Raw genomic sequence first — 19,808 nt, forward strand, 5'->3', positions numbered from 1 at the left:
CGCTCATTCCGCTCTGAGAGCTCCTCGGTAACTCGAGCAGTGCGGCTCGGTGCAGGTGCGCGCGGGAAGCCGGACTCTCACAAACTCCTCTGAGCGCGGAGGCGCGCGCCCGCGGCCCCGTCGCCATGGCAGCCGCCCGAGCGGCGCCGCGAGGACCGGCCGTGAATGGGTGACGTCACGAGGCCGGCGCCGGAGAGTCTGCGAGAGCGCGAGCGCCGCCGCTCCGGTGCCAATTCATCACCTGTCAGGGATCTGAGTCAGGGGCGTCCTGAGAAATGTACACAGCTGGGAGGAGAGAGGGAGAGAGAGAGAGAGAGAGAGAGAGAGAGAGAGAGAGAGAGAGAGAGAGAGAGAAGCCAAATGCACCAGATGTGCGGACAAGATTTGAGGAGAAAATGTGCAAAGGGCGTTAAAGAGTCTTCGCTTCGAGTGTAATGTTTTTAGAGCAAATGGCTGCATATGAGCTCCAGCGGGGGATGCGATTTGAGAGGGTGGGACAGTGCACTTAAAAAAACTAGGAAAAATAAAAACGCAGCTTTAGGGTTGCAGCAGGCGAGATCCGAGCATTCGCCACAGCTAAGACCACCGTTTAAAAGATCATACGAAACAGTGTAATTTCATGTAATTTCATGATGAACTCGGGCTAAATTCAGCTCTAGAGGTCCGGCGGACAGACAGGCCCGCGTCCTTCACTGCAGGTCTGAAATGGGTTTGCATTAAAAACACAGCGCATTCCAGCACAGAAGCTCCGGAGCTGCATTCCAGCACATTTCTGCAAACGCCTCGGCGGTCAGATGTTGGGCTGGAAAGCCGAGCTGTCTCTCGGATAGCTCTCTAATTACTATTGTCACAGACTGTTTGACTTCTGCCTTCGCCCTGCAGACTTTTATTTTCTCACAACAGATCCAGTCCAAGCACACAGAATCCCTTTTCTTCAGGAATGTTACCGTATTCAGGCAACTGTCCCACAATGGAAAACTCTCTCCATTGACCTCCATTCATTTAATTATATGTACTGCATTTCTCACAGATACTAATTAGATTTGATTTATCTAGTTCCCTAAATCCCCCCCCCCCCCCCCCCCCCCCCCCCCGGCCCACCCCCCGATCCTATCACATTCTCCAGATCTGTCCTGCTGAAGATGTACAGGCTCGTTGACAGTCCGCCTGTCAGCACCCGCATTCAATGGACCCCATTAGCAGAGCCCCGTCCAAGACCCCTTCCTTCTCACCCTTGTAGCGGATAACACACATAACTGTTTATACACCCATCAGTCGCGTCCCAAACATGTGAGAAACAACTCGGCAGGTTTTGACTTTCACTCAAATTATCGTCCGAGTCTGAAAACGTAATACTGCGTGTTTTATAGCCTAAATTGTGAAGGAGGTGTGATTAGAAACTGGCACAACTTTCCAAAGCGGTATTCTGGTATTTTGGTGTCTGTCAGTCATGAGCATGTCGAAGTTAGCGAGATCTGTCTGCTCTCTGAAAAATAGCAGCTCGTTTTGATTCTGGACAACAACACAGTGTTGTACACCTCTCCTCTGTCTAAGGTTAAACCCCCTCTCTCTCTCTCTCTCTCTCTCCCCCTCTCTCTCTCTGTTTATCAGACCCGCTCCGGTATGACTTTTTACCCGTGAAAAAAGGAAAAAAAGGCTGAAGGCGTTCGGCCCCGCCCCGTTCGCGCTCTCATTGGCTCGAAATGCGGAAGCCATGGCTGCCAATTGGCCGGCGCTGTAGCGCGGGCGCGGCGACGAAGCCAATCCGCGTGGTCCGAAGCTTCGCGGTCCCGCCCACCCGCTGCGGTATATAAGCGAGCGATGACAGACCGTTAATCCAGTGCGTTTACACGGAGCAGCCGCGCCGAGCACGAAGAGCAGATAAAGAGAGAGAAAACAGAAAAAACAGAGGAAGTCGCACCTTTTCCATAGTCGCCGAGCGTCTCTCGCGCCTTCTCGACAGAATGAAAGCAATAAGTCCGGTGAGGTCGCTGCGGAAAGGCGGCGCGGGCACCCCGGAGCCCAGTCTTGGGATCTCGCGCAGCAAGACCCCCGCGGACGACCCGCTCAGCCTGCTGTACAACATGAACGACTGCTACTCGAAGCTGAAGGAGCTGGTGCCCAGCATCCCGCAGAACAAGAACGTGAGCAAGATGGAGATCCTGCAGCACGTCATCGACTACATCCTGGACCTGCAGATCGCGCTCGACTCGCACTCCGCCATGAGCAGCCTGCGGCCCGGACACGGCACGGCCAGGAGCCCGCTGACCACCCTCAACACGGACATCAGCATCCTCTCCCTACAGGTAACCGAGCGGACAACTGTTGGACACGAAGCGGGCCGGCAGAGCGACACTGTAAAAGCGTTAGAGAGAGAGAGAGGAAATATGGGTTTAACAGTGAATGTATGAAACGGCTGGTTGAACGCATGCTTTAAAAATGCTGTACGCGTCAACATGAGAAAATAACCGTCGTCTTTTTCCCTCCTGTAGACGCCAGAGTTTCAGTCAGATTTGATCACAGAGGACAGCAGGACGCTTTACCGCTAATCAGGTAATATACTGTACTTAGTGTTGTATTGTTAGTGCTGCCTACTGTAAACATCACACTGAAATGGGAACTGTGGTGAATGTATGTAAAGAATGAATAAAAAGAAGATATATATATATGTATGTATGTATGTATGTGTATATATAGTATCTGCACTGTCACTGTGAAGTGTGGTGTCTTTGAGCTGAAACAGTGCTGTAAGTGGTGAGCAGGGTGAGTAAGGTTTAATTAGGCAGTCTAAGTGCAGGCAGAAGTTGTGCAGCTACATCTGGAGCGCAGGGTTTCGCTCACTATTGCAGTGTTTGGTTAAATGTCAGAACTGCGGCTTCCTCTGTGGCGCCAGGCTGTCCGGATCTCTGCCCTGTTTGCATTTTCTCAATGCGCCTCTCTCTTTCTCAATCTTTTGCAGGTGTTTGGTTAAGACGTGAACACACAGGACCTGGGAACTGACTTTTCCCCTCAATTTCTGTTCTCGGCCTGGAGTTTTTTTTTTGCCCCCCCTCCCCCTTCCTCCTTCTCCTCCTCCTTCTTCATCTTCATCTTTCTGTCCCTTCTTCAACTGAATCAAGAGACATTGCTTCTAAAGGACAATCTATGTGATGTGTTATTATAAGTCCGGACGTTGATTTATTTATCTTAAAGACTCATTCAGTCTTTTTCTTCAAGAGGAAGAAGCACTATATTCCCGTCAATGGGAGGAAAAAAAAGGAATGAAAGAAGAAGAAAATGGTCGCAAGAGACCTTGTTTGGTCTCTGAAGCGAGAAGTCTTCGCTTTTTTCGTGAAGATGCAGTGTGAATATAGGAGACGACGTGCTTAGTTGCTGTACAAAGTTTAGTCTGTTATTTTTGTTTCTTTCTTGTTTTTTTTTTTGTCAAGCAGCGTCATTATTTTTTGGCACATGAAGGAAGGACTGGACGTTGAGTGTGACATTAACGCGTGAAAACCTTGTGAACTCTTTCAGAGTCGTATCTTGTATAGTTGCAGAAATTGGACTACCAAGCTGCAAGGTGTTATGCTGTACTTAATTATGCTGAAACTTTTTATAAAAGTAATTGTAAATCGTACCTTTTTTATATAAAAAATAAATCAAATACTTTATTTGAACATATCTGTCTGCTGTAGTCTGTAGGGTGTAGGCCTCCTTTTGCTATGCTTGCAGGTGATGTAGCGGTTGGCTCTATCCTTACAGAAGTAGTTGAAAAATGAAACTGACACGGTTTTCCCCCGACCCCAAACACAGTCGATCAGCAAAAACGTTTGGTGTCTGATGTGTGCCTCTTTACTTGTGTGCTGGATGGACCTTCAAGGCTAGTGTAGCTTAAGGGAAGTCTATGTCACCTGAAATCCACTGGCCTTGTAGCTCCAGTGCAAAACTAATGAAGCAAACTGAAGAGACTAAACCTTTTGATTGGCTACTTTTGAGGTTAGGGACAAGTTGTGTGAATGTCATTTTTCAATGACCCACTCTTTAAGGCCTAGCTAAACTTGTGCGTACAGTGTCCAGATGCCTCCAAGGCTGTCACTGCACTAAGCAACTGCTCTGAAAGCTAATCTGAGAACAGGTAGCCTAGATAAGCCCCTGCCCACAGGCCACCTCAGCTTACTAAATGCACATGTACACCACTGTAACCTAGATTTGACTGTCAGAACTTTAACTGCTGTTGACTCGTCACACGCCTTTGGATCAGGCAGCGTACATGGTGTATAATGAGGCACCTCTGTTTAGATGTTATCTGGTCTGGTCCTCATTTGAACACCTGATGTTGAGCTGATGTGTGTTGAATGATGGCCTAGAAGCGCACTGCTCGCTGGTTAGGGAACGCAACCTAATCTTTTCCCACAGCTTGTTCGTTGAAAGGTTCAGCTGAAGCACGTCGACTGTGCGGCTCACAATCCTAAATCTTTTTGCCCATCTCTTTTTATCTTCTGTCATTTCTCGCTAGGCCTACATTAGGCTTGATATCAGATATAAAGCCAGATATTGAATCAGATATAAGCCTAACAATGGAACAGCTACACTGTAAGATATATTATAATACATGTATTAAACTGACTAACTTAAAAGATTTTTAAAAGACTACCCCGTTTCAATTTTCATTAACGCTCTGCTTGTGGTCATCATGGAGCAGCACTGGTGCAGCAGTTTCGAGGCTAGTATTTTTAAGGCAGCTTGGCTAGCAGCTCTTTCTCTCTGAACATGATTTCACAACTCCAGTGTGCAGTAGTGAGTGAGCCTGCACCTTTGATCTCCAGTGGACCACTGTATGAAGAGTGCGCCACCTGCTGGCACATCCACAGCATACAACCTGTAATAATAAAACCCATCATATGCATATCTGTGGCATATCGCAAGCTTTAGCTATTATTCCAATGTGTACCATTTTACAATAAGACTATCCTTATATAGCATACATGTACAGTTTAAAGTGAGTCATTAATGGTTATCAATTAGGTTATAAACACTTCAAAATCATTAGTAAACAGTTATGAATAAAAAGAGAAACTGAGCTGTTATATACGATGATTATGAACATCTGATGAAGCTGACAGGTTTAAAGCTGACTGATGGAGAAGACAAAGTAAGATAAGTAACCTGCAAGATCAGAGCTTTAATGGTATAGATGAAGGTGGGTGCACTATTTGGCAAACAACAGGTGACTGCCGCTCTTTTTATTTGTGTTGTAATAGCTTATTAATGTTTTTTTTTTGTTTATAAACTAATGGTACACAAACCATAATCCCTTTTTAAGTGGCCTTATTGTAAAGTGATGCCTTTTTTGATATCAGAAACTTCAGTCTGTAGTAGTGAAAATGACATTAATACTAGTAAAAAAGAAAATTAGACAAGTAGAAAACCCAATTCTAACACATCAATGAATAAACAGAATTTTTCAGTAAGACACATATTCCAGCATGTATGATTTCAGTTCTCACTGCTAAGAGTGTGTGGCTGTTCCCAATTTATTTAAATCAAGTGGCAACTTTACTACTTTAATGTGCTCATTTTATTTTTATGATTAAAATTCTATTTTACATATTCAAATTCATTTTGTATGAGTGAAAACTGAGTGAGTTCTTACAGGCAAAAATCAACTTTTAATTCTATGTGCAAGAACTAAAAGATTTTGTCAGTGAGAACTGAAATTGCACATGGAAAAACATTCAGTAGGTCCCAAATATACAGCAGCATCATTATAAATTATATTATCCATGTAATAATTAGAGTGAAAAGCAGAATCTTTGAAAGAATGTTTTAAAAGCACATGAATTTCAGAATTTCTTAGTATTTGGTTTGTTGCTGACAGGGTGCACTCAACCTGGCATGAACTAAACACGTTTGTGCAAAACGCTTCTGACAAGTCTAACAAATCCACCTGAGAGTCATCTGAACAAGGGCACAATGACTGAAAAATTGACCTTTATATAATCTTTATAGGCCTTTATACAACCTTAACCTGATCGGGATCACACATGTGCTTCGACCCCACTGTAATTCCAACTATTAAAGGAAAAAACTTATTAGAGTATGACAGATTTAGTTAGAATTTAATATTTTAACTAGTACCCATTGTATTTTTATTCATCTAAGTTGCATTTCTGATATCAAATTGTATATGAAAAGCCAAAATAGCATTCCATACATATCAAAATGAGGGCAGGAACAATCTACACTAACTGAAGAGAAAGAAACATTACACACCATGCACATTTCTTCAGCCGAAGCCGTATGGAGAGCCAACAGGAGTTTTGACAGTTGTCCTTCACTCTTACTGCAGCCTTGTGTCAGTGGTCTGGCCACACAGCTGATTAATGGCTCATTTTATGGAACTAAATCTAGAATACAGTGATATAGATCTAGTAAACATTTTTACATTGTAGATGCAGTAGATGCCTGTAGACAGATCATTAGGACAAAGGCTTATCTAGACTACCTGTTCTCAGCTCAGCTTTGCAGACTGTCACTTAGCAGTAGAGTGGCAGCTTTAGGAGCATCATCAATAAGGAAGGCTCGAAGATAAACGACTTAACAACAATGCTGACACCTGATGGTTCATTTTTATCATTCATATCACACAGCAAAATATATAGGCTGAACAGAATAAAATAGAAAGGAAAAATTAAACACGGTTTGCAATGTAGACATGTTTATTACTTCCTTAAACATGGCCATGCATTTTGAGGAAATAACTTATCACTCTTACAGAGCATGCAGGGTCTGACAGAAGCTTTTTTTATATGCCGGATGCAACACTGATCTGCACAAACAATTAATAAATAGTTATGTGGAAAGCATTCGCCTTCCGTACAGTGATCACAATATCTAAGTCACCATTCACACTGTGATATTAGTCCACTAATGATCCGCCAATACACGTTACAGCACACTAACCTACCGTTAATTAAGAACTCCAAAACACTTAACGGACCACAACAAGTTTCACAGCACGACCTCTAAAACAGTTACAGTCTCACTTCACTTCTTACTGCATGTTTCTAGCACCTAAAACTGCTACAAGTAAATACGTTCTTTCTATTTCAGAAGACTCTAAAAGCTTCAGGTTAATGAGATGACTTTGTATGTGGTCACTTATTACTTTGAAGAAATGTTTTGACAGTGAGCCGTCTGATGCAGTTCTCACTTTATCCATGTTCTTGCCAACAGATTTCATATTCCATAATGGCTGGTGTACAGTCAATTTCAGGTATCACTACATAACATCAAGACTGATAGCTGCACTGGCTTTTCTGTGTGGCAATCAGTAACAATAGTTTCAGCTTTGAATGGACACTTTTAATGTAGGGTGGAAACACACTGAGTGTGAAGGCAGAGCTCTTAAGTAGTTGGATGTAATTTAAGTTAGCTTGGTTGAAAAAAGCTGGAACCTTCTTTAGGAATTTAGTTCTCCAGAACAAAGGCTGGTGACCGCTGCTGTAGACCATGGTGGCTCTTCACAGCACGCTCTCCCGTTCTTCACCGCCTTCGGCGTCCCGTCCAGAAGACATCGTTCTACACAGGCGGCCCCCGATTAAGTTCTGGTTAGGCACTATAGCAGTGCCCGGCCCAATGATGAGTGGTGTGCTGTCATTTTGGCCCTCCTCATTGCCATTGTTGTTGTTCAGAGGCAAGTTGCTGGTAGGCCGGTTCAGGTTGGTGACGGCTGAAGCTGGCCAGTTCTCCTCAGGGCTGCTGGCTGGCGGGCTGCCCTCAGACGGAGCCTCTGAGCAGATGGACATGCGGGCGACGGTAGGGTCTTGAATACCACTCAGGCGCTTCCGCACTGGGCTCTCCAGCACCAGCTGGATCAGACGCTCCTCCTCCTCACCCACAGCTCTCACCTGCGAGTTTACCTCCTCCTCTTCTTCTTCGTCTTGTAAGGAGCGGTCCGAAGAGCTGCCACTGGACCTCATGCCTGAGTCCGAAGATTCTTTCTTGTCAAATGTGACTGCTGAGATGAAGCTCTTCACGGCTTTGGGCAGGAGCGGCTGCTCTCCAGCTGCCCGCTGCTCTTCCCAGAGCAGAGGGGTGGCGTCCGTCTCCTCGGTGCCGGACTCCTCGTCCTCCTCTTCTTCTTGGCTGGACACGTTGTGGTAACGGCCCCGGCTTACAGAAGCTTTGCGAGCGGCTCCATGCTCTGGTTTTTCGTCTTCTTCAGTGATGGGATGGAGCAGGCTGGCATCCTGGGCATTGGCGTAGTCTGCCATGCTGTCTGCGGGTTTGAGATTTCTTTTAAATGGCTTGCGGACTTCCTGCTCACCATCCTTGGCCTTGTCTTCAGAACCCAGCATGGTCTGGCCTTCCAGGTGAGCCATGTGGGAAATGTAGTCCTGGTAGGCGTTGCGGTATTCGGCTTGCTGTCGGTCCGTCAGCTTGCTGATGTCGTTGGAGGACTCCTGAGAATTCAGGCTAGACATGCTAGAAGTCCTGTGACTTGCACCCTAAAGGGACAGATCACACACACACACACTCAAACAAAAATAGCCGTATTCCTGCCATTATAAGAAATATACTGTATTTCTAATGTATTTCTAAAATGGTAATTTTATAGGAGAAAGAAAAACACTACATCTATTAAAGGACAATTCTGCAGATTTTTTTTTAGATTTCTGTATAATTCAGTTGATGAGATGGTTTAATGTAAAATAGTTAATTACAACCAAATATAGGCATTTTATTTACTACCCAAAAGGATGTGAACCTACAAGCTACACGTTTTTGAATGTAATGGTGATAATGTTGAAATAGTGTTGAATCTGAGAGAATAAGTACGAAATGCGGTAGATCTTTGCCATGAAATTAATAAAAAGAGCTTCTCAAAACTATACAATGTCAGGCACCAGGCAGCGTCTATGTATCCATCTTCTGTAACAGCTTTCTGTGAAGTAGGTTTTAGAGGCATTAAACACTTCAGACGTCTGGGGTCCATCACACACCACTATGAAAACGTTTCAGTAGAATGGCATATCACACCACTCTAAAGGACTTTAATATTTCAACTATGCAGCATTTTTGTAAAATTGTAACTTGAATACAAAGGCACGCTTTTAAAATTGTATAAATTTCATAAATGTTATATCTTTATATAAATCTGGAATGTTTGTTTTTTAAAATTTCCATTGGTTCATTTCTCATGAAATGCTCACACCACAAGGTTTTCTTATTACAGCACTGGTATATAAAGAGAAGACAGATCCGGAATCTCTACTGTTTAAAAACAAAACAATACACAAAAATACACCATAACGGCCATAACACTGATTATAATCTCAAACTGTTACTGACTCTCTACAGAGTTTGTGTGCGTTTGGTAAATGTGGAGTGACACCTTTCTAAGCACAAGCAGAGCGAAGAGCAGAAATAGCCATCCCTGTGTGACAGAAAGGTCCTATCTCATGCTGCCCCACATTAAGTGCATGTATGTGTGTGTGCGCGTGTGTGTGTGTGCGTGTGCGTGCGTGCGTGTCTGTGTGTATGTGAGTCAGGTCAGCTCTTCACTTCCTCTGCTCATCCAGGTCAGAAACTCTCCGTTTGTCACCCAGTAAACCACAGGCTATTTTCACCCTGCTGATGGACTACTGAAAAGCAGAAGCTAAGTTCTGCTTCTTTGTTAAACACGAAAGCTGGTGCGCGGAAAATACCCAACAGTGTGCATCTGTATGGAGGTCGCATTTTTTTTATAATTGTAGGACAGCACATGTGTGAATACTTGTCTATATAAATATGCTATTGTGTTGCCACTTTATTAGGTACAGCTGGGCACAAATAGATGACTACACCACACGCAACCAGGAGTGAGTGGGGTTACAATTATGGTAGCCTAACAGCCCAGACACACCAACCTGACAATGAAGAATTAGGGCCAGCCGACTTATGATCGCCTTCCGGCTCACCATCGCCTCACATCTGTGCATATTTGCACTCAAACACCGCAAAGACTACAGCTGACAGCTGACATGCACATACTTACTGTGCCTGTGCAAAAGTGAACAACTTCCTATAACAGGAGCTGGCAGTAGTCTGTTAAACTGCAACACACACAGTAAAGAATGTATTGTTTGAACATCTAACAGGTTTCAAATGTCCATGTTTCAGCTGAACTTTGTGTGTGAAAGTGGAAGTAAACCAGGACAACAATTACTTACAATTACACTGGAACACTTCTAGATAACATATGCGGTTTTTGTTAGTAATATAACAGCGTGATGTTACCATTACCGGTTACTGTCATCATAGATGCCATAATGTTTGATCTGATGACAGCTTGCATCACATAATGTTTGCTGTGTACTCTAATTAGCCACCCTAGCATCAAACATTATGACGTGTTATGACAATTACCAGTAATGGTAACATGACACTGCTACATTACTGAACAAAGTCATGTCAACTCACGATAGCCTATGATATCATAATGTTTGACATGTTTATAGTATGGTTATGTCAATGTCATGTAGCAGGGTTTAACCCCTTAAATGGGCAGGATCTGCCCGCAGTCCCAAAGTTTTTAAACACAATTCTAAGAACAGCTAATCCAGTTTTCATTGAAGACCCTGTAGTTGCTGAACAATAAGCCATAGTATATAGTAAGCCTGTGATTTTAAGGAGTTTAGTTAAGTGTTACCTGAACCTAAATGTTTGCATATTAAACAGTGAAAGAAAATGTGTGGCTGGTGTATGATCATAACTACATGACAAAACGTAAAAAGTCTACAACTATCCCATGCTTTACGTTAGTGTGTTATCAGAGCACCTTCAGAACATCACAGTGTTGTCTGTGTTTATTCATAGCAATAATAATTTTTTTTTCTTGTTGGGAAAATTATGTTCAAATACTGCTGTTTTAATGGACAATGAAATAGCAAAAATGCCCATCCCTTTGATACTTGCACTGGCACTGAAAAAAAGGTTACACTTTGTGTGCTGTCTTGAGAGTGCCATTTACTCACTTTGCTCTCTGTTCTTTCTCTCCTTGTGTGCAAATTCACAGCTCAGTCTCACGGCTGACCAACGATGCCGATTCAACATGCTCAACTCTGTCAACAAACTATGGGTAATGGTTGGCCAACGAAGCTCACTGACAGCCTGACGCCATACGATGGTGGATAGTCGGCTTGGTGTGTCGGGGCCCTAACAGCACCGCACTCAGCTTAATGACTGTACTGAAGTCTTGTGTCAGCCTCTACTGGCCTCTTGCATGACTAACCAGGGCAGGTGCTAAATGAATGTTTTTATTCTCAGTTTACCTAAACCTGCAAATGCACCTATAAATACACTTTATGCAAACACTCACTAATATAGCAAATGCAAGTGGGTACTTTAAGTACCCCCTTTGTATGAAAGACTGCTTAGTCAGAAATCCCACAGATAATGCCTTCTAAGTGTTCAGGTTGTGCTTAAGGCTGGAAACATACAAGTATGCAAGTATACAAACTCAACTGCTTCAAGTTGTGCAAAATGGATTTCAAGGACTGCTGCATTTTAAAAATGTGTCATCTGAAAATTCCTAATGCAACAAAGTGAGAGTTGCATTCTGGGTGCTCAAGCAAGGTGCACTACAATGAGCATATATTTGAAGATATATATATATATATATATATATATATATATATATATATATATATATATATATATACACACACATATATACACACACACACACACCTCACAAGAGAGGCACAGGCCTAATCTTATCCTTTTCAGTGGTTGCACATTCTACCTTCTATTTTTTCTCCTGTGTAACAAGTAGCAAATACTCCTATGTTTACCACTGTTGTGGCTATCAAAATTATATGTCAGGGGCCAGGTTCTCAAAGCTTCATTAAGGTTACTAACATTATGGTCTCATGACCCTCTTAACCTATTAACCTAGTGAGCTTCTCAGCAAGTTTTGTCAAAACAAGGATAGGACATCTTAAAGTAGTCATGGCACTGGGCTAAAGCTTACAGGAAAGGTGGCCTATCAGCTATTTTGCTCTCTACCAATGACAGACCAGTACGACCCAGGATGGATACAGCCAACAGAGTGAGGAAGCCTATTTTCACAGTATGTCTTTGCTCTGAGCTTAGAGTAAACAATGACATCATGTTTTATAAACACTAATGTCTGGTTGATTATGTTACAGAATATAAATATATAATCGAAATAAATAAATACATAACTAAAGTAAAACAAAAAAAGCTGTCAGAAGCTTCTGTGGGATACAGTTAAATCACAATATTTAGAAATGTGCTTTATTTTTCATTACTGTTAAAGTTATGGCAAATTCTTGTAATATGTTATTTTAATGATGGTCTTCTCTGCTCTTTGAAAAGTGATAACTTTTTCTTCGTCCTATTCTTTTTACTGGGTAAATTCATTGTTGTTGTAGGCTAAATATATGTGAAATTTGATGGCCTTTTATTGGATTTCTGTATGATTTATAAAGAGAGGGAAAGTTCATGCCATTCTGCTGAGATTTTATAACCTTTTCATGGCTTTATCCTGCTAGGCCTGGAAGTAGTTCTAACCTTTATTACAATCAAGCCTAATGACTGATGATGTGACAATACAGAACCCAAAATGTCTTGAGAATCGCTCAAGCAGCCAGTTCTGACCAAGGCTTGGACACGATAGTTCTAGAACAGAGGTGTCCAATCTTATCCACAAAGGGCTGGTGTGGCTGCAGGTTTTCATCTCAAATAAGCAGACTGAAGTTGTTTAATCAGCTGACCTAAAAAACTGTTCATGTGAGGCCCTGCTTTTTAAACTGCATACTCCTGTTCTATAGGGTTATGCCTGTCACAAGTGTTTTGAGAATCTGGCCCCTGGATCAGTGTGATTTGTACTCTATCGCCCCCTTTAGGACTAAGGTCCATAATGTAAGCGTGCATAACTATGCACCACAGGACCATGCACTTGTAACGTGTTGGCTGGGACTCACCATTTTTGTGTTTGCATGCTTCCATGAGGTATGCTGGCCCAAGCGCTGACTGAGAGTGCAGTTCAAGTAGAGAACACAGAATTATTTATTTAACAGGGACAGTGTTAAAACTTTGCACCCACCGTCCAGTGGTTGCTGGGTTGCCTGACAGGTTCCTCCAGACCGGCTGTGCTGAGCTCCTCAAAGCTGAGATTAAGGCTGTAGTGCAGGGTGCTGTCGTTGGGGGCTGCAGCAGGACAGGAGGGGGGATCAGGTTGGGCCAAAACACTGCTGCCCTGCTCACTGCCACCTCCACACTGCTCTTGCAGCAGCTGGCTCTCCACCTGCCTCTGCTCCAGCACCTGGAAAACAGCCCCACAGCACAGAAGTCTAATCAGTCAGTTAATAAATCCTCACAAACTTGCCTCAAAGCACATTTAACTATCAATTAATCTCAAAAAGACTTGCTTATGTGGTTTCTGGCGCCTTCTGACACCTTACGACTTGTTCTATAATACTGGACAATAGTATGTACAAAATTAAGGCTTCCACATCACTGTTGGAATTGCTTAAATTATGTGAGATACTTTTAAGGAAATATTTCGTGGCAAAATATAACTTTTTGCTAAAGAAAAATTGCTTTAAAAGAGTAGAGGTAGACATAACTGGTACCCAGGAAACCTTGTGTTTAATGGTCACTCATACGCAGTTCATGGTTGAATGCTGAATTAGGAGCATGGTTAGGAGCTTCTGATATTCACTGTGCATTAAGCTGGCCACTATTGGGATGATGTCAGTTCTATTCTAACTGACTACCTGCATCGGACATAGAGAGGTATATTTTTCACAGCATCACATTTAAAAGTTAGTCAAGAGTTTTTAATTTAGTCACTAAAGATATCCTTGCATGTTTTATCACACGCAAGCAACTGCAGAGGTGTTTTGTTGTATCCCCATTTTAAAACGGATCCCTGTGCATCAGACAACTACAACAGTCTGTGACTGGTTACTTTGCATGCAATGAAAATGGCCCTTTACAATCCCTGTAGGCAGTTTTTGACCATGATAAGCAACAAACTGCACCAGGCTCTCTGACAATAGGCAGAAGTCTGGCTTGCAAGACTAGTGGATAAGTAAACTGAATGGGACACTGTTATGCAGCCACACAAAAGCCTAATGTCATCATCCTCAATGCCAAGAGTAGGCTAGAGGAGTATAAAGCCCCCCAGTATTGGCCTATGAAGCAGGGGAACTGCTTTCTCTGGAGTGATGGAGCTGTCTAATGAGATGAGTTGGAGCGGTGTTTGTGAACCTGAACTACTCACTCAACATCAGTACCTGACATCACTAATCATCTTGTCGCTGAATGCAATCAAGTTCTCATAACAATATTCCAATAGCTAGAGGAAAGGCTTCTCAGAAGTTACTGGTTGTCACTGCATCAAAGGGGAATAAACTCCTTATTAATACCCTTGATGTCAAAAGAAACACTGTTTTGAACATATAGTGTTTCCTACAGGAAGAAGAAAACAAATGAATAGGCATATAAGACCTACAGGAGTTGCATTTTTGTTTGTTTGATTAAACACATCAACAATAAGAGCTTTCCGATCTCAGTTGCTTTTGCTCGGTTGATCAAAAAAAAAAAAAAGTGAGGCATTCAACAATAAAGGATGCTTTGTGTTTCTTTCATTTAGCAACAGAAACATCATAGCACACAAAGCGTTCCAATTCCAAATACATTCTACTATGTTCAACATAAACATGCGTGACTTGTTTTAAATGAGTTGTAGGGGACATTGCCAGAGCCTCTGAATACTTCACTGGCAAGATGTTCAGTTTGAAGGGGTTAATTAGTTCATTAGTTGCATCAAGTATATTTGGAGCTGGGAAACTCCAGGACTAAGACCGAGAGCCACTAGATTAATACACAGAGTCACAACATGATGAAGGGAGGTTTCATCATAAGCTTCATTATAAGCCATGCAATGAGTCATTGTGAATATCAGTCCTCTTATCAGTGCTTAGTATCTTCCCAACAGCAAATGTATTTAATGTCATTAACTGGACAGTCAATATTGGAATTTAGAAAAAACAGTGGACTGCACCAAATAGTGCAAGAATCCCACAGTCCATGTCCTGTGCCCTTCCTATTTCTCATGTTTTCAGCATGAAGAATGCTACTCTCTCGTAAAAGTCAAGCAATTCAGATCTCTGAGTGGATACCGAGCTCCCACTGACAATAACCTTCCTTCATTCAGAAAGGCGCCATCTTGGACCAGATGGCTGCGTGCTTGCTGGCAACACAACATTCGTTTGTGGAAGCACAAATGGAAATCTGATCAACACAAGCTACATGTGTTCCCGATTTCAACTGCGCGTCAGCCTCCTTCTCGAAAGAGGGCTTGTGTAAAAAAGCCTCCCATATCAGGCTGTAGTTGGGGGGTGGGGGAGGGGTTGGAAGTCAAGATGCATTAAAAGACGCCACAATGCATACAACATTACATGATGAATGATATACAAGGTGATATACTGAGATTAAGCTGGGGTAAAAGTATGATTCAAAGGAGTGAATAACAAATTTTACCATTGCCTTGAAGAGATGCCAGTCTCCAAAGTTCATGTTCATCTCCTTCCTCAGCTCATCCAGGTTACACTGGCACAAGACTCTGCCATTGATGTTTGCCTAGAAGTGCAGACATTTACAAGCTGACGTTAGAGTGACTGTGAGAGTCAAAAGCACTTATGCCATTCACTAAAGTGCAGAAGCTTCTCTAAGCAGCTTTTATTTATTTGGGCCTGCGAGGTCTAAGGAAAAACAAGTGGCTCGGTGCATGCTGGTGCAGTCTGGATTATAGAGTGCTCTCTCCTCAGCTACAATGGAGATCTTTGAGTATGAAGGCCACTGTTGCAGAGCTGTTAGGTTAGAAGATGAAGATCTGAAGGCATTAGTCATGTCTCTGCTATCCTCAGATGGTGTTCAGTGGGAAAACAGGCCCTTAAGGTAAAACCTGTGTTCACCACTTGGAGAAGATAAAGCTGGTCTTTACTAAACAAATTGATGATGTTATGGGGGTGGGTGAAAGCCACCCCTGGAACAATGTTCTTTTGTAATAGTGATTTTCAGCCCTTGCCCAAGAGCTGAAATATCAATGTTCAATTCTCTCAATAAACAATGCAGGGAATTTATGACCATTTTAATTTATGACCTTTTAGGGTATGTATCCACTGGCATGCATTTTCAATGAAGGCCATTTATTTCCAATGGAAGCTAGAAAAAGGGATGCAGGGTGTATTCTGGGACAGTGGGTAATGGCCTACTTAAGGGGCTCCCAACTCTGGTCCCAGAGTACCCTTGCACTGGACATCTTAATGTCTTCCCTGCTCTAACACTGAGTTTATATTATGATGGTCAATGGTTGACAGCAAACCGGATATTTCAGTGTTTGACTGGAGTAGTGAAAGAAAATTCTGCCAATGGCACAATTTCCACAGTGGTCAGTGAAAAATTTCATCAAGAGTTGCATTTTTTAGGTCAATCATGATGGTGAAATAAACCGGATGTTTATTGTTTGGGTGCATTGGCTGCAGAATGCCTCATTGCTGAATTTCAAGCAAATCCAGTATTTTACAACCATAAATTAAAACAGTACAGAGCATCCTGCCTTTCCACCCTAAATAAGCAATCGACACTGCTATTCTCCTCTGATAATCATACACTTCCCCAGTGATGCTGGCATCAAGTGCTTTTTGAATTAAAGTAGATGTGGTAGAGCAATGAAAATGCTAGGGAAATACAGTTGTGTAGTTTTTTTGTTAGTACCATAACTGGTTCTTCATCATCCATTTAACAGCTGCTATAAACTTGCTCCAATTTATGACACTAATACATATACAGTACCATAAAGAAATCAGAGACCACCTTTCATTTATTGATTTCCAGTCAAAATGATGATTAAATACAAGTTTTTCAGGAAATTAAGCAGCAGGAAAAAGCAGAAAATGATTTAACAGAAAAATCAAAAACGAAATGTAGGACACATTTGTCTGTATTTAGTGTGTTTGTCTTTAGGATGGCTTCCATTCTTTTTGGGAGAGTTTTTTTAAAGAAATCTGCAGGGATATTTTGGCACACCTCCAATGTTTAGATGCACTTTTTGCTTCTCACAATCAAAGTAATCGCAAACACATTCAGTGATGAGTGGACGGGCCAATATTCTAAAAACACCAGCAGCTTTTTCATTTGATTTCAAATTTTTCCTCCTTTTGTAAATAACAGCTTCATGAGAGCTACACACTCTTTCAAACCCAAAGTGTTAAGTTGTCTCACAGTAGATGGATGGAGAGAAACACCTGTGGATTTTTTCAGATCTAGGCAACAGTGGAGTTTCTCCTATCTTTCTGAAAGCCTTAAGTACTGTTTAGCTGATGGTGGCAGTTTTGGTGGTCTGCCAGGTCTTGCACGGCTGTTAGGCATCCCATTTTCTCTCCATATTATTAAGTTTTTTTTAACAACTTTATGTTTAGAAAGTTCTGTTGTTTCACTTATTTGCTTTTGACTTTCCTCTTTCCACATAGGCACATACATTCTCTTATATCAAATTTTTTTCAGAAATCATGGAAGGGTGGTCTTTGATGTTTGCACAGTACTGTGATTGGTATTTTTAAAAGGTGCTACATAAAAGTAATTCCCATATTTATTAAACTTCATTAAATTCATTATATTTTATGAGTGCTTCCAATGCTACATCATTTTTTGCTTACAAACACACACATCCACTTTTTTAAGAGAAACCACTCCACCTGTTCAAGCGATCATGTCTCTGCCAGTGGACAGGCACGTTTACTGATATAAAAGGTCTTTCCAGAGAACAGTGCACGCAATTCAATGAAACAAGAAATTTCTGTTTTTAGGGCATACCTTTTTGACAGTGCTGGTGTATTGCTCCATCATTCTGTCATCCAGTCCGTCGATCTGCCTGAGTCTCTCGCACACGCCCTCAGTGCTGAGAGAACTGAGGAGCCCAGGAGGTACTGCAGGACCAGAGCCCTACATACATGCAAACCAGAGTTATTCATTCATCCCTAAAATCATCCATCCATCCATTACTATCTCTTAGAATGTGTGGCAGGCAATGCCATGTGGTGAAAAAGCAGTGTGTCACTGGTGAAGAATGCAGAGCAGCAGAGCCCAGTCCTACCTCAGCAAGATTTCATCAGGCTAAGGCAGTGAACAAGTGAATTTAACGTGACTGCCAGTGATGCAAAAACTTGGCTTTTTTTGGTGCTTGAGCTAAACTGGCTCTATCAAGACATAGTGTCTACAGGTGTTTGTTCCAACTATGCACTACCTGTATTCACTAATTAAGTTCCTTTCTTTTAGTGAGGAATCCACAGGGCAACAAAACTGTGTAACTTATTTTTTTGCATTTATTAGAATCATCATGTTTGTTGTATTAAGTTTTAGCTGGAAACAACAGGGTTAAAATCTTGACCGGCCAAATGGAATATTGTCCCATTTTATTTCTTGTGGTATTTAGGCAGATACAGCCAAACTACTTCTTCTGGTGGTTAGGCCTTCAAGGCTCATTTTATACAAAAAATCGTCACTGTAGGCCTTCAGGAAGACTGATACATCACAGCCTGTGAATAAAAGCAATAATCTAAACAGGTTTTAGTGGTGGAAACTCTATGCCGGGGCTCTTTACTGAGAGTTACTGTAAAACTGAAATATTCAAGGTAAGATGTTTGTTTTTGTCTATTTCAAGATTCAAATAAAACAGATGAAATGTGTTTTACAAGCAACAAATGTCTGTGTTTAATCTAGAATGGCTTCATGTGCGCTTTAGCTCACCATTACCAAGCTTACCTTAGTCCAAAAAGTATTAGAAATCCCATAGAGGCACTAGCAGAAATTAGAATTATTACAGAGGTAGATTTTTTCTTGTTTCTTGACCACCTTTGGACATTTATAGTCCAAACGGAAGGCCTAGCTCTAATATCCATGCTTTCTTCTCTTGCTGATTAGTGGAATCAGGTGGTTTGCAGGGTTGGAATCAAAGCCAGCAGATACTATGCCACTGATATACACTCACCATCCACTTCATTTATTAACGTCATCATTACTCCATTGTTATTAATTTTGTGCCTCATGCTTCCACTCATGCTCATGCTTCCATTCTGAGGTGTACACTAGTGCACCAGTGGCAGTGGCATGATAGTTTCTTTGGCTGTGAGTTTTTACATATGCCAATGTCAATGAGTTGAGAGTGATACACCACATGAAAATGTCTGACAAAAAATGTCCTGTGCAACAGACAGTCTACAACTGTACACTAGGAAGGCAGACATTTCTAATAAAGTGGACAGTGACTGTATCACATCACAAATGAGATGGCAGCCCAGAGCTGAGCAAATATTAAATGAAAACTGACATGCGTTAAAAGCAACGAGAATCCAACCAAAAGACAATCATCTCTTTAAACTCTTCCCTCTTTCAGTGTTTTTGTATGCACTTAATGATCCATTCATAATGAGATTTCTGTACCTTTCTAATTATTCAAATGGACATGGAAGCAGCATAGTCCAATTTCTTAGTTTGGAGTAAGATCTAGAAATCAGATTCAGAATCTGATAAATAGAGCTGGATTTTTCTCAGTAATATGGCCTTTTAGAATGTGCATACTCTTACTCTGATTTTGTTCAGATTTCTCAGTCTACACATGTGTGAAAAGAGAATGCAGTACCAAAAATAAGCAGCATCTTCAAGATCACAACAAAACACTTTTGGAGTGATGAAACCAAACACATGTTTGACAAAATTAAGCATTTAAATATTCTTCATCTTCTAGATGATCG

The 19,808-nt window shown here is 41.9% G+C and overlaps 2 protein-coding genes across 6 annotated transcripts in view; one reads left to right on the plus strand and one right to left on the minus strand.

Annotated features, from left to right (window-relative positions):
* Positions 1–1,815: 1,815 nt before the first annotated feature.
* On the plus strand, positions 1,816–3,643 carry id2a (inhibitor of DNA binding 2a). The gene is made up of 3 exons (XM_017694436.2): positions 1,816–2,306; positions 2,493–2,553; positions 2,960–3,643. Exons 1-2 carry the CDS (start codon positions 1,965–1,967, stop codon positions 2,547–2,549), a joined length of 399 nt encoding a protein of 132 aa, XP_017549925.1. The 5' UTR covers positions 1,816–1,964; the 3' UTR covers positions 2,550–2,553; positions 2,960–3,643.
* Positions 3,644–6,675: 3,032 nt separating this feature from the next.
* Positions 6,676–19,808, minus strand: part of kidins220a (kinase D-interacting substrate 220a) — a 74,929-nt gene continuing 61,796 nt past the window's right edge. For 3 of the 5 annotated variants that reach the window (XM_017694441.2, XM_017694439.2, XM_017694437.2), the window contains 4 exons: positions 17,872–18,000; positions 15,538–15,636; positions 13,094–13,312; positions 6,676–8,489 (listed from right to left, as the gene is read on the minus strand). In XM_017694441.2, the coding sequence (XP_017549930.1) occupies positions 7,503–8,489; positions 13,094–13,312; positions 15,538–15,636; positions 17,872–18,000 (1,434 nt within the window). In that variant the 3' untranslated portion in view covers positions 6,676–7,502. The remainder of the gene's footprint in view (positions 8,490–13,093; positions 13,313–15,537; positions 15,637–17,871; positions 18,001–19,808) is intronic. The other 2 variants (XM_017694440.2, XM_017694438.2) reach the window with 1 other exon arrangement.

This window comes from Pygocentrus nattereri, chromosome 10 (genome assembly GCF_015220715.1).
Source record: "Pygocentrus nattereri isolate fPygNat1 chromosome 10, fPygNat1.pri, whole genome shotgun sequence".
Lineage (NCBI taxonomy): Eukaryota > Metazoa > Chordata > Actinopteri > Characiformes > Serrasalmidae > Pygocentrus > Pygocentrus nattereri.

Bases quoted from the DNA above. Each gene is read 5' to 3' on its own strand.
- id2a (XM_017694436.2), top strand. From the start codon at position 1,965: ATGAAAGCAATAAGTCCGGTGAGGTCGCTGCGGAAAGGCGGCGCGGGC. The intron at 2,307-2,492 runs GTAACCGAGCGG...TCCCTCCTGTAG, and splicing joins TCAGCATCCTCTCCCTACAG to ACGCCAGAGTTTCAGTCAGA.